This window comes from Sceloporus occidentalis, unplaced genomic scaffold (genome assembly GCF_023333645.1).
Source record: "Sceloporus occidentalis isolate IW3139 unplaced genomic scaffold, rSceOcc1.0.p SCAF_19, whole genome shotgun sequence".
Classification (NCBI taxonomy): domain Eukaryota; kingdom Metazoa; phylum Chordata; class Lepidosauria; order Squamata; family Phrynosomatidae; genus Sceloporus; species Sceloporus occidentalis.
The window spans coordinates 3,450,962-3,463,482 of record NW_028316999.1 but is presented as its reverse complement, the minus strand read 5'-3'; the positions used below and the strand labels follow the sequence as shown (position 1 = coordinate 3,463,482).

General features: G+C 37.7%; 1 protein-coding gene across 1 annotated transcript in view; it reads right to left on the bottom strand.

Moving 5' to 3' along the window:
- LOC149302320 (rho guanine nucleotide exchange factor 10-like) overlaps positions 1-136 on the bottom strand; it is a 56,071-nt gene extending 55,935 nt beyond the window's left edge. The window contains exon 1 of the mRNA XM_089482420.1: positions 79-136. Within this exon, the coding sequence (XP_089338546.1) occupies positions 79-136 (58 nt within the window). The remainder of the gene's footprint in view (positions 1-78) is intronic.
- Between the last annotated feature and the right edge of the window lie 12,385 nt (positions 137-12,521).

Sequence of the window (12,521 nt, the reverse complement as noted above, 5' to 3'; positions counted from 1 at the left end):
TTACCGTCCCGGATTCACCAAAAACAGGGAAATGAAAAATACACGCATGGAATCAGATTTGTCAGATCTTTGTTTTACCTTCAGGAGGTGGAGGGGGAGGGAAATCATCTGTATCTAAATTCTCTGAATTCTCCATCCTTGTCTGTCTGTTATTCAAAACATATCAGTTCACAAATCCTAGGATGAAAAAAAAAAATTAGAGAACATCATTTTGTATTATTTTCCAGATGAGCCACAGAGGACTTGAAAAATGTTCTAGAGAGCTATCAACAAATGATCTTACCTCTACTCACAGGGCACACTTGTAAAAGAAGTTTGTCTGTCCGAGAAGGAAATATTAACACACTTTCCAGACTTTCTATAGATTTCTTACCATTGTGCTGTTTCTCTGTAAGGCCGAGGCAGCAATTTATAAAAAATGTGATGGGACAGCAAGATGGGAATCTCCCACACACATACACAGCGGAATAAAATGTTATTTTAATCCTTAAAAGAAAGTCCCAGGGGAAAAAAAAGTAGTAAAGTACTGAACAGAGTATTGTAGCATAGAGCTGAAGAAAAGGGGGTCCAATAAACCTCTTTACAAACAGATCAATAGAGAGCCATAGGATCATGTGATATTTTTCTGACATTCTCCACATTTTTCCAATTATTTTCCTCCTAGACTTGTGTTAGTTTAGAGACTCCCGCTATGTTATTAAGGCTCAGGCTTTAAAAAGTATACAAAAGGGACCTAGTATATTTGCATTTAAGACTGGGATATGACACAGAATAGGCTTTAAATTGCTTGAGAGTCCATTTCGGGTTTAAATGCAAAGCAGTCCCGCTAATCTGCTTGGTAACCAATACAGCCATCAAAAGGACTCGCCAAATGTGCGGCACTTTCACGTAGTGGGGGCTGAGCAATATATGGCCATATAGTGCGAAGGAATGCCCAATATTTATGCCTTAGTAAGGTGTTTGTTTTTTTTAAATAGTATTCACTGGGTATGCACTGAATTCTCCCTTTGTTTTGTGTACTTATCGGACATTATTATTATTCTAGCAACAACCTGCGAATCTGAATTTGTATGCTTTTTAGGTTGCGCGCCCCTCTATTTTTGTATATTTTTATTGTTAACAGAGACAAATCAGAAAAATATGCCAAATAGCTGCGGTCAAAAACATTGTTTCTATTTATAAGAACCATGATTGTTTTGAAACAGAACATAACACGCTTTAAAAGTAACAGCTAGAAAAACTAAAGTTGCCCTTTAAGAATCGCAAACAAAGAACTGGAAATAATGTGGATTCCCGTGGATCAAGGAATATGCCTAACTGTGGATAATCTGTGCCTGTAATTCACTGTGCTAAATCTGGAAAACTAAGATTGCAACATCACAACAGGGGGCAAGAAGTTGAACTTCTGAAGCTGGAATTGAGATCTGTACATACAGTTTCTTTTTCTAGGTTGTAAAAGCATGGATGCAGACACTGACTCTCTATCGGAGAAAAGTCACTTCTAAGGAATAGCCCAATTGTATTATTAGTTTATGAGGCCCCGAAAGATCACCATCTTCACTTGGACCAGGAATCCTTTATCTGTCTTCCTTGTTATTACAATGAAGCGTAATATGTCACCGGTAAAGCATCCTTTCAAGGCCAGAATGAAAGAATTGTATATGAATGAACAGCATTCATAAGTAGGTGCTTGTATTTGATACACACGTAAATACATACATTTCTGTACTTTGCACAAGTAAAAACATGTTGTCCGAACATTCGTTATTTTAAGACCACTGTCTGGTTTTGTGGTGCTTTTTTGCATCCAACAATTAACTAAGTCAGCAAAAAAGAACTGAGGAAACAGATGGCTAAAATTACACCTGGCAGAGGATGAATGTTGCAAACAGCTGGTGGAAGGACGCGAAAGTACACTGGATTTGACACATAGGACGTTACTGTAAAGTACTGTTGCCTTTACGTACTAAGAATACTGCGCTACAGCCACAGCCAGCTACATACTCACAATAATCATACCTTAAAAGGTGTTAATTCTCAAACACAGTTTGCTAAGAAAAAAAAAAGATATCCAATTACAATCATTCCCTGACACTATTACAAAAAGTTTAATTTTCCCCCTTAATGGAAAAGTTATGTAGTTTATTGTTACATAAAAGAGTGTTATGTGTTTCATTTGTATTCTGTTTATCTTTTGTACTAACCATGAGTCCTGTGTCTGCTTGTCCAGCTAAATCTCAATTTATGACTGTGACACTTCAGATGTTAATTACAATAAAAAATGGCTCACAAGAAAGTAAGTGTTCCTGGTGAGAATATGAATTACACAACTAAAGAATCTCTAGGAACAGTGCTATGGAGCTAATGCTGCATTTAGGGAAAGCATCGTAGATGAAACAGCATCTTTAATAGAATAACAGACATGACACACTAACGTACCACGTTGCTCATCGAATAATTTACCAAACTGGCAAAACTGCATTATTAGCCACTGTGATAGGACTGATAAAAGTATGAAAAGAAATCTATTGGTGAATAACTAAATAAACCATTGGCATGGATTGCTATGGAAAGGTTTATAGAGTGGTTACAGTTAGGCTATCACACTTAATTTTATTATACTAATGATCAATGTGTAGGTTGGAACGCAATTATTAACTGAAACAGAAACAGCTGCATAGGAGGAATAAAACTGGATGAGGAACAGCCACCAACTCATTAACAACGTGAGGTTGCTTTAAATAGTTTAATGTCAAAAATATACAAAGTCAAGACTGGACACAGCAACATGACAAAAGAAAGTTATAGTGTATCATCAAGGTCTCTCTCAGATGTAAATGTTAAGGCAGACAGATGTTTCCAGATGTTTTGTCCATGTTCTTTTGAAGAAGCACAAAGAAATGGCAATGTTCAGGTCAGGGGTCAGTCAAGGAAACAGATGAAAGACACAGTGCGATCAGCTCAGCATTGGCAGAAAAAAAGCGGGACCCTGGTGCACCCATCTACCTACCGGAGAAACTTAGTCAGAAGTGGTCTTCATGGAAGACTTGCAGCCAAAAAGCCATACCCCCGATGAGGAAACAAGGCCAAGCAACGTAACTATTGCCAAAAACCTGAGAAATACAGGCAGATATTTATCCATGGAAAAGAAAAATGACAGTGCGCTAAACTAGTCCCAGGTACAAATAATCCAAATGTGTAAAATGAGGCCTACCAAGCGGGTGTGAGCATGCTGCAAATATTTATCCATCATGCAATATCATCAAGGAGGAATCGGATTGTTCCCAAGTTTATTCTGCAGCATGACAAAAACTCAAAACATACAGCCAAAGTCATTAAGAACTATCTTCAGTGTAAAAAAGAACAAGGAGTCCTGGAAGTAATGATATGACTCCCACAAAGCCCTCATCTCAACAATACAGAGTCTGTCTGGGATTACATGAAGAGAGAGAGGCAACTAAGCCTGCTAGATCCACAGAAGAACTGAGGTTAGTTCTCCAAGTTCCTACTAAACTTCATACCAAACTACCTGCTAAGTTCCTTAAAAAAAAAAGTTTACCTAGAAGAATTGATGCGGTTTTAAAGGTGATCACACCAAATATTGATTTGATTTAGACTTTTCTTCTGTTCACTCATTTTGCATTTAGTAAAGCGAGGAAAACCTTACTTTACAGCGTTTTCACAACTGTATAAAGCTGGGACACTATAGAAATGATTTATGACTTTTAGTAATTTCCAGCAACTGAATGCTTTGCCTGATATTCCGCTACAAGGATATAGTATCCATAACACAAACATAAGTAATGTTTGCTCACCATAACCAACATTGTTTGCCTATTATCAATGTTTGGTGATCACAATCTTTGGGAGAAGGAATGTAAGTACCAAGATTAGACACAAAATTCATTTTAAAGTATAAATACAAAAATTGTGATCATGGCCAACCTCAGGACATCAGGTGTCCTGTGCAAAGCGGTATGCTTCGGATCATGAGCCATTCCAAGCTTCTCCATATTTATGTAATATATATCATTATGGTACAGATTGATTTTGGTTTCATCTATCCAAAGAATGCTGTTCCAGAACTGGGCTGACATTTTTAGATGTTTTTTTTGGCAAAATCCAATCTGGCCTTTCTATTCTTGAGGCTTATGAATGGTTTGAACTTTGTGGGAAACCCTCTGTATTACCACTTGTGAAGTCTCTTCTCTGTATGGTAAAAGGCATGCAGCGCGCACAAAGTGCAGACAGCTCTCCACAAGTTAAGAGGGAAAGGGTGAGGGTAGCAGTGTATGTGCGTATGCATAGTGTCTAAGTCACGGTGTGCATGTGTGTGTTTGAGTGTGTACTGTAGTGTTAGTCAGCGTGAGTATGTATAGTGTCAGAGCCACTGTGTGTGTGTATGTATAGTGTCAAAGTCAGTGTGTGCACTGTAGTGATGTTATCAATGTGTGTGTGTACAGTGCCAGAGTCAGTGTATGTTGTTGGATAGTCTGTGCATTTGTATAAGAGTGTGGTGTTAGCATGTGGTGTTTTTTGTGTGTTATTGTACGGCAGTGTTAGTGTAAGTCAGCATATAGTGCTTGTGTTTTAGTGTATGGTGTTAGCATGTGTGACTGAAGTGTGTGTGTGTTTGTGAGCATATGATTTTAGCATAGTCTGTAGTGGGTAAGTCTATGTTAGTTACAATTTATTTAGCAATTTCATTTTTATGAATTATTAATTTGATTTGCCAATATAATGTATTGTATGTTTTCACAAATGTATCAATTCTTTATTAAATTATTATTAGCATATATTTTCCAATTATTTTACGTTTTGATCAATACTTCTATTAGTTATTGCATACAGTATATTTTGTGTGATATCTTTATTGTCTTTAGAATGGGACATATTTCTAAACTAACATCCATATAATAGTTTAAATATTACGCGGACCTAAGATGGTGGAGAATCACCTTAGAAGGGAGGTATGAATAAATGTTAAATATACGAAAATAAACATGATTAGGAAAAAAAACAAAAAACTGTCTGTTACGTGTTTTTGGCTGGCTCTTAGATCCAGACCAAATTTGTCAACCCCTGAGTTATACAAAATCTTAAAGGGGTTAACTAAGCCCTGGGATGTATTTGTTAGTTTCTGTTTGATTAAGTTTATGTCACTTTATATAATTATTTTAAATCAATAGATATATTTGGTTCACATCATTTATTAGCAACATATTCCTGTATCTAGCATTTACGGTAATCCTCCATACACTTTTATTTCTGTTTTCGTTTTTGTGTGCTGTGCCTTTAAAGATCTTGGAGCTTAGCACCCCAGTCTGAACAAGCAAATCTGTAACAATGACTTTACCTACTTCAGGGCAGATGTTTCACACCCTTCTATAAAGGACTCCACCCTGACCGACAAATACAGAGTTGAAAAATCATGAATCATTTAAATTTTCACGTTCATATAAATCAACTGATCTTGCAAGATCAACTATATTTCATTAAATAAAGCAGACAATATAAAAATAATTTTTTTGAATACTGCATTTGTTGAAACAAATCATACAGCACACTATTAAGGACATACATTTTAAATGTATTAAAATGGATTATTTAGTCAAAGCCGATACATTTATTGGGTCAACATAGGAAAAGATATAAAGTAGAAGATCAAAGTTTTTTGGTTTTTTTTACAAAAAACGCACAACAGGTATCATATATTTTATTGCGGCAAACTAAGGTTTCCCCCCCCCCCCATTATGTTTCAGTTAGTTGGCCATATGATAAGAGGGCCCTTCCTGTAAAATTGCTCCAGGGCCCATGGCTCCTAAATCAGCCGTTGCCTTTAAGTTGTTTCAAATGAGTGAATATTAGTTCCTTGCTTTTTCACAGACCAGTCTATTTGAGATACATGATTATACTTTCCCCCCAGATAAAAAAAAAAAGGTGCCATGGATGCACATAGTGCTGTAGTGGTTTCTAGATAGAAGGGAGGAGAAGGCTAAGCATCTCCCTACACACAGACAATGCGATATAAATACCTCTGTGGATATAAATACCTCTGTGCTCCGTTCTCTTAGCAACAGGAAAAAGAACACTAAAGTCCTGACATCCCACACTTGCATCTCGACATTTGCAATAAGCAATTATATTTCTAATTTCATTGTGCAGCACTACAGACTATAATGGTGCTATATCTATCAATAAATACTAATAACCACGGCGAGAACAAGAAGTTGTAGCAACATCCCATCATGTATTTATCACATCATATTTTTAGTAATCTCATTATTTCCCCATATCTCACATTTTACAGTTCAGTCCATTGAACAAACCAACATGATGTTGTTTACCGATTAAAATAATGCATATTAAAAGCCGACCTAATGTTTACAACGGGAAAAAGATATCAACAGTGGAATATCTTGGTTTTATGCTGCCCTAAACCTGACTAAACTCATGTGCCCCCTAACCTTAATCTACCCCATCCTTTTCTGCCCAGGCCACACCTCTTCTGCTGTAAACTTCACCCCTTCCTCTTTTGATCTCAGCCCTCCTCCTTAGGCTCCATTTTTGCTTTTTCTCTTTGAGCTCTACCTCTTCCTCTTTGTATATTCAGCATGGTTACAGAGTACCTTCTTTGTTGTTTTGTGCACCATTTCAAATGTTTATTATTTTAAGAGATAATAACCTTTAATTTAAAAAATGACTAGTGTAAATTCAACCATTTTTACCAAGGTCAGTCATCCATACTATAAAGATCACAGATGCTCAGACTGGTTGAATTAGGATGTGGTCAGTCCATGATGTGAGCAGTAACACCACACCAAGGCTTCAACCGATGTTACTGTACATTCAGACACTGACGTGGACTGACCCTGAGACAACCTGCTCCTGTGTCCCATGTGGCACCTCCTGATGAGAGGCACTTAGGGAAGACCGCCCCCCCCCCTCAGGTACGTCAATGCTTCCAGTGTACTTCCCCATGGCTCCACCTTTTTCTGAAGTGCACCCAGTGGCCAGTAATACAGATCTGTGGAGAAAGAAAGGTTCTTCTTTTTTTCCATGAATCTATCCAGAAGGAACCCATGGGGCCGATGAGAAGACCAGTTCTGGGTAGAGGTGGCTTTTTATGCTGCCCACTGTGAAGTATCAACTGCCTTTTCTCAGGGTTTACCAAGAGGGTGGTAAATAAGTAAAAACGTCTTCCAGTCGAAATTGTAAAGGCTAATACAATGAGGAAATGTAAACATATGTGGGGTAGGCATAAAGCTTTTCTACATCAATGAAGAGAACAAGGGCTGAAGGATTGAGTCTCCACATCAGGAAAAATCATTAGACTAGATGGGCCAAATGGTCCGTATCTGCCATCAAATTCTATGTTTCTATGCATTATTTAAACGTCCCATTAAGTTCTCTCTCCCCTACTGTTATGTAACTGTAGACAAAACATAGATAGGGCAAAACAGAACTGTCGCCCTGGTCTCATGCTCTCACGTGTCCTGCATACATAAATGCCGTGTTGCTGTAAATTAGCTTAACTTGCAGTTACTATTAATGATTCTCTCGAAGTGGTTATGAGACATTGGCACCTTGCAAAAGTCAAGATGCCCTGGGCTCCTGGGTCCACCAGGGATGTAGAGTATTCCTCAGTATGAGAACAATGAGGAGTATAAAACTCAAAACTTCAGAGAAAAGAATAAGATGAAAGAATGTCAAATCTGCACAAATTATGTTTTGTTTAGTAGACTAACACCTTTAATTCTTATTCTTAAGGACTAAACAGCTATAAGGTCAATGTAGAACACAAAGAGAGAGAGAGAGGTAAAAGGAGGAGTAAGAATATTTCCTGAGGGCTGATTAAATATAAAATAACCATCGATGATGGATGAAGACAAATTATCAGCAATATACAAAATGTCATAATATCCTATAGGGTAGAATGTGACAAGTTTAAGAAGAAATAACTAAAATAACTACAGAAAGACAGATGTTTTTAAAGGTCCTTAGGTTTTTAGAGCAACGGAGCTCCATTTACATTTAGAAACAAGGTTTGACGGTTGATAAGAACAATTCAGTCCTTCTAGTTGATCCATTTTTAAAATACCATAAAAAGGATAATTAGCACAGCTTTCCACCTATGCCACACATATTTATATTCCCTCAGCATATTAGCATCTATCACTTTTGCTGGGAGGCTCCTTATTGATCTACTACCTTTTCAATAAAGAAAATCTTTCTTACATTATATCCAAACATCTGACCCTCAAGTCCTGTAGTATCATCATGATGTAACTGGTGCAGTGAGTAGATCCAGGCAAAGATAATGCACACCTTAATGGGTTTTCTTGTTTTCCTGACGAGTTCAGGAATTTTATTTGTAGGCTTTAGACATTGTTTTGGATCAAACCTGTAACAACATATATTTTTCCATATCCATGCCGTATCAGCTGCATTGCTTTAAAGAATATTACTAATGTTTAGCTGTATTCTAGAATATAAAACTGTTCTCCGTTCAAATAAATAAAACACTTTCATTATGTGTCTCACCCTCTTGAGATCAAGGACTTCATTCGTTATCATTACAACCTTGCAATAAATAATCATTGTTGGACCACAAGGAGGAGGGCAGCAGCTAAGTGGCAGCTTCTACCTCAGCTAAGGCCTTTTATATCATTTTTAAGAATGTGTATTCTCACAAAGTACTTTAGTATGTTTTCTTCTCTAGTAGAGCGTCAGTTACAGGAGAGTTAGGAAGTCTCCCCTGAACTTCTTAACAGAGGAAGACGTGGAGCCCTCCCGGGAGAGCCGTGCCACATACAACCGTAATGTTTGTACACCCATGATGGCGGCCTTTACAGTTCTTGCAAAATTACAGCTATTGGTCTGTGAGCTGTCTGTAGTGCATTGTTGGTCACACACAGGAACCCACTGAAAGCATCTCAGTTCTGGCTTGTACTTCTCCTCCAAGTTTTTTAAATCTTATTTGTTGTTATTAAGGAGCAGGGTTGGGTTGTTCATCCTAAATGGTTATGTATAATTGCAATTATTGTTTAGATCCTTGTTTAATTACAATTATATCACATCATTTGAACCAAGAGGTTTGTATAACAATTTATTCTTGTGCAAGGTTTGAAAAGTGGTCCTATGACCCTATTTGGTTGATGTAGCTGTAGGACCACTTTTCAAACTTTGTATCAAAATCTAATTTTATACAAAATACTCCATGGCTCCTAAAATGCTCAGCTAGCATCCTTCAAGAAAAATGCCACGTCTATTGATGGATAAGCACATTGGGAGTTGCAGTTTCATATCAGTGTATCATAACTACATTTACCAATTTACACTACCCATAGCTTGTAGGGTTTGCAGCAGTCAATATAATGGTTTGGGAGATATTTAAGTAATCTGTGCACTTTATGGAGTTTGAAATGTGTCTCACGGTGGTGGAATCAGTGGAATCTAATCCCTCCTTAGAACACCCTTACAAACGCTGCCTGAACCAATTGGCGATTTAACAATCAGGCAGATATCAGATAACAGATAATTGTGCAAAACTTGTGAAAAGGAAGCTACAATGTATTTTCTCATGGTTACACGTAAGGTAAGGTTTTGTTATGTAACTGAGATGTGGTAGATTAGTGGAACAGCCTCCTAGCAGAAGTGGTAGAGGCTGATTTGTTCTTATGTGCTGTCAAATTCTACTTTGCTTATTTAAATCTGTAAACATAGATAGTTAGTCCATAGAACTGTAAAAATCTAGGATTTGGGAAGAGATCTGCTTCAAGCATTTTCACAATAGGCACAAGATAGTTGATCTATGCACCGGGAGAAGTCCTCTATTATGCAAAGGGTTAATGTTAAGATGGCGAAAGATGCTCTGGTGCATTTTATGTATTCAAAGGCATCTTGGCTCAATATTTGAAGAAAGCGACAGATGCAGGAGTTTGTGGCAGGGTTCCTGCCGGGCTGCAGCAGGTGTCCAAACAAGAGGCTTGTGAGACATTTAGGATGCACATGTTTAGAACAACAATCCTCACGGCAAACAGAAAAGAAACTAAAAACATACGGCTTTAGGACAAAGATATAAACGATCATACAAAGTAACGTACCGATTACACTTCATACTTTCGACTCATGTTATGTTTTTTTAAAATGTATTCATTTGCAAGGCGATGAAAACAACAGTTTGGTAATGTACAGAATAAATATAAACAGACAGGTAAAGAAAAATAAAGATGTTGAATGGGTTAATAGAACAGGTATGCAATGTATGGCAGATAAAAGTATGCAGCTCATTCTGAAATGGGGTCAGAAAAGGGTCAAGTAGCAGATCCAAGAGTCTTGGCTAAAACTATTCTATTGTGTATTGTAAGGAATGAAATATGGACTACTCACTGCCACATCATACCATAAAAAAAGATACTGTTCCATAGAATCCAACATTTACTAGCAATTCAAAACACAGCCCAGCACTCTGCTTGATTCAAATATAACGAGCAGCCTGAAAGTGGGATGCGTGTAGATTTAACCCTTAAAAGCCAGAGAATCCTGACTCCAACCCCATAGAAGAACTGGTGGGAATGATTTATAAATGGTTAAATTAAAGAGCATTATGCACCAGAGATGAGTAAATTCAGCAATTGTTACAATGTGATTCCCTGTGATCTTCAGGCAAACACCTCACGTAACTCCTTTATTACAACCTAAAAAACTCCTTTCCCATTCACCCGGCTAATTGGAATGAGACACAAACACTCACCATATCCAGTAGAATGGCATGCAATAGTTTGCAGAGGTGGCCCCTGACTCCCTGTTAGTAGCCTATATAGTGCTTGTTCTGCAGCCTTGCCCGCTAGCAAAAATTGTGCAAGCCCTCTTTTACTTCATTTCTTCTCCAATCTTTTTTTTTTTTTTTCAAACTGAAGTGAACACGGGCTGCTGGAGCTGAGAGGAGTCGCTGATTGGTCGGTGGGCTGCAGGCTTCCTCCTCTATTGGTGGAGGCTGCTGTCAGTCAAAGATTGCTCCCAAACGTCAGTGGGATTTGCTGCAACAAAGCTGAAGGTTTGGAAACTGTGCCTCTCGCTGTCGCCCCCCCCTCTACATACTTGTAATGCTCATCGACTGCATTCCTCTGGGGTCACCTGACCAGCCCAATGGCTTACCCTCCAACAGCTGTGCAAGGAGGGAAAAAGACTGTCACTAGCGATGAATACTATTGGGATATATAAAATAATGGGATCATTTAATGTACTTCTTTTGGCCAAGTAGCTCCTTCTCTCCATTTGCTCCTGGACCATGTTTTCATAGACCCAGTGCAAGAAAATGACAAGATTGTTTCCTTAAAGGGACATTCCAGCCATCATATGTACCATAATTCATATTATAGCTTTATAGTCCCTATAAATTATTTTGGCCAGCCCTACCATTTATGTTTCATGGGTCATTCGTGTTTAGCTAAACACATTTCCCAGCAGGTGATATACTTGCCACCAGTCATCTCCAGCGCTGGCTAGGCAACCGATAAGGGTGGGGGTCTGTGCGCTATATATATATATATATATATATATATATATATATATATATATATATATAATGAAAACATATTAAAATACCCGCATTCTTCTTTGGTGTGATTGTCATTTTACAATTTTGATGTAATGTTGCATGTATTTAAAACATCTGCCCTGGGTTAAAACTAAGAGGTATAGTATAGGATGGAATTGCTGCTGGGAAAAGTTTAGATTGGAGGAGATGTTCAACTAGGAATAGAAGGAGAGATTTCAAACTTGGCTTGAAGTGGAAGTGGAACGGGGGCCGAATGAGATTTGGGGGATAAAATTAGCAGAGCAGCTTAAAAAAGGCCATCGGCGAACCGGGCCAATGAACAAGATGAATGGGAAAAAGTAAATGAAACTATATAATGTAATACTTCAGCGTTATATGTGTACACAACATTGTCTCTTGAATCAGATTTAGAAATCTAGCATCTGCTCCAGGCACTTCCAGATATGCTCTTGTGCGAACATGTTCTGTACAGTAAAAGAATGAAAAGATGAAAACCGCATAAGATATTTCAGCGTGTTCAATGTTGAAACTTCTTTCGCATTTTTTTACTACTCCGGATAAGTGTTTTTAAAATTATTTTTTTTACTTATACCAACCGATTAGAAAATAGAATACAAACAATTCTGTAGTACATCACAAACCATGTTACAAAGAGATGTCTAAAGCAAGCAATCTGATGCGACTTTTTATTACAGAACTCGTTTGCAGATGTATACTTTCCTTTTCCAAGGGGTTAAACCAGACAAGCCTTTAGGATCATATATGTGAGTAAGCAAGTATAATCCCCCCATAACTCCCAGACTTTGCGAGTTTATTCGCAAGGATTATATTAAGTTAATGGAAAATATATACTGTCTGTTTATGTTAGGAGCAGTGATATGCAACCTAAGCAATATATGGCCATATGGAATCTCCAATATTCATGCCTTAGGTGTGTTTGTAACTATTCACTGGGCAC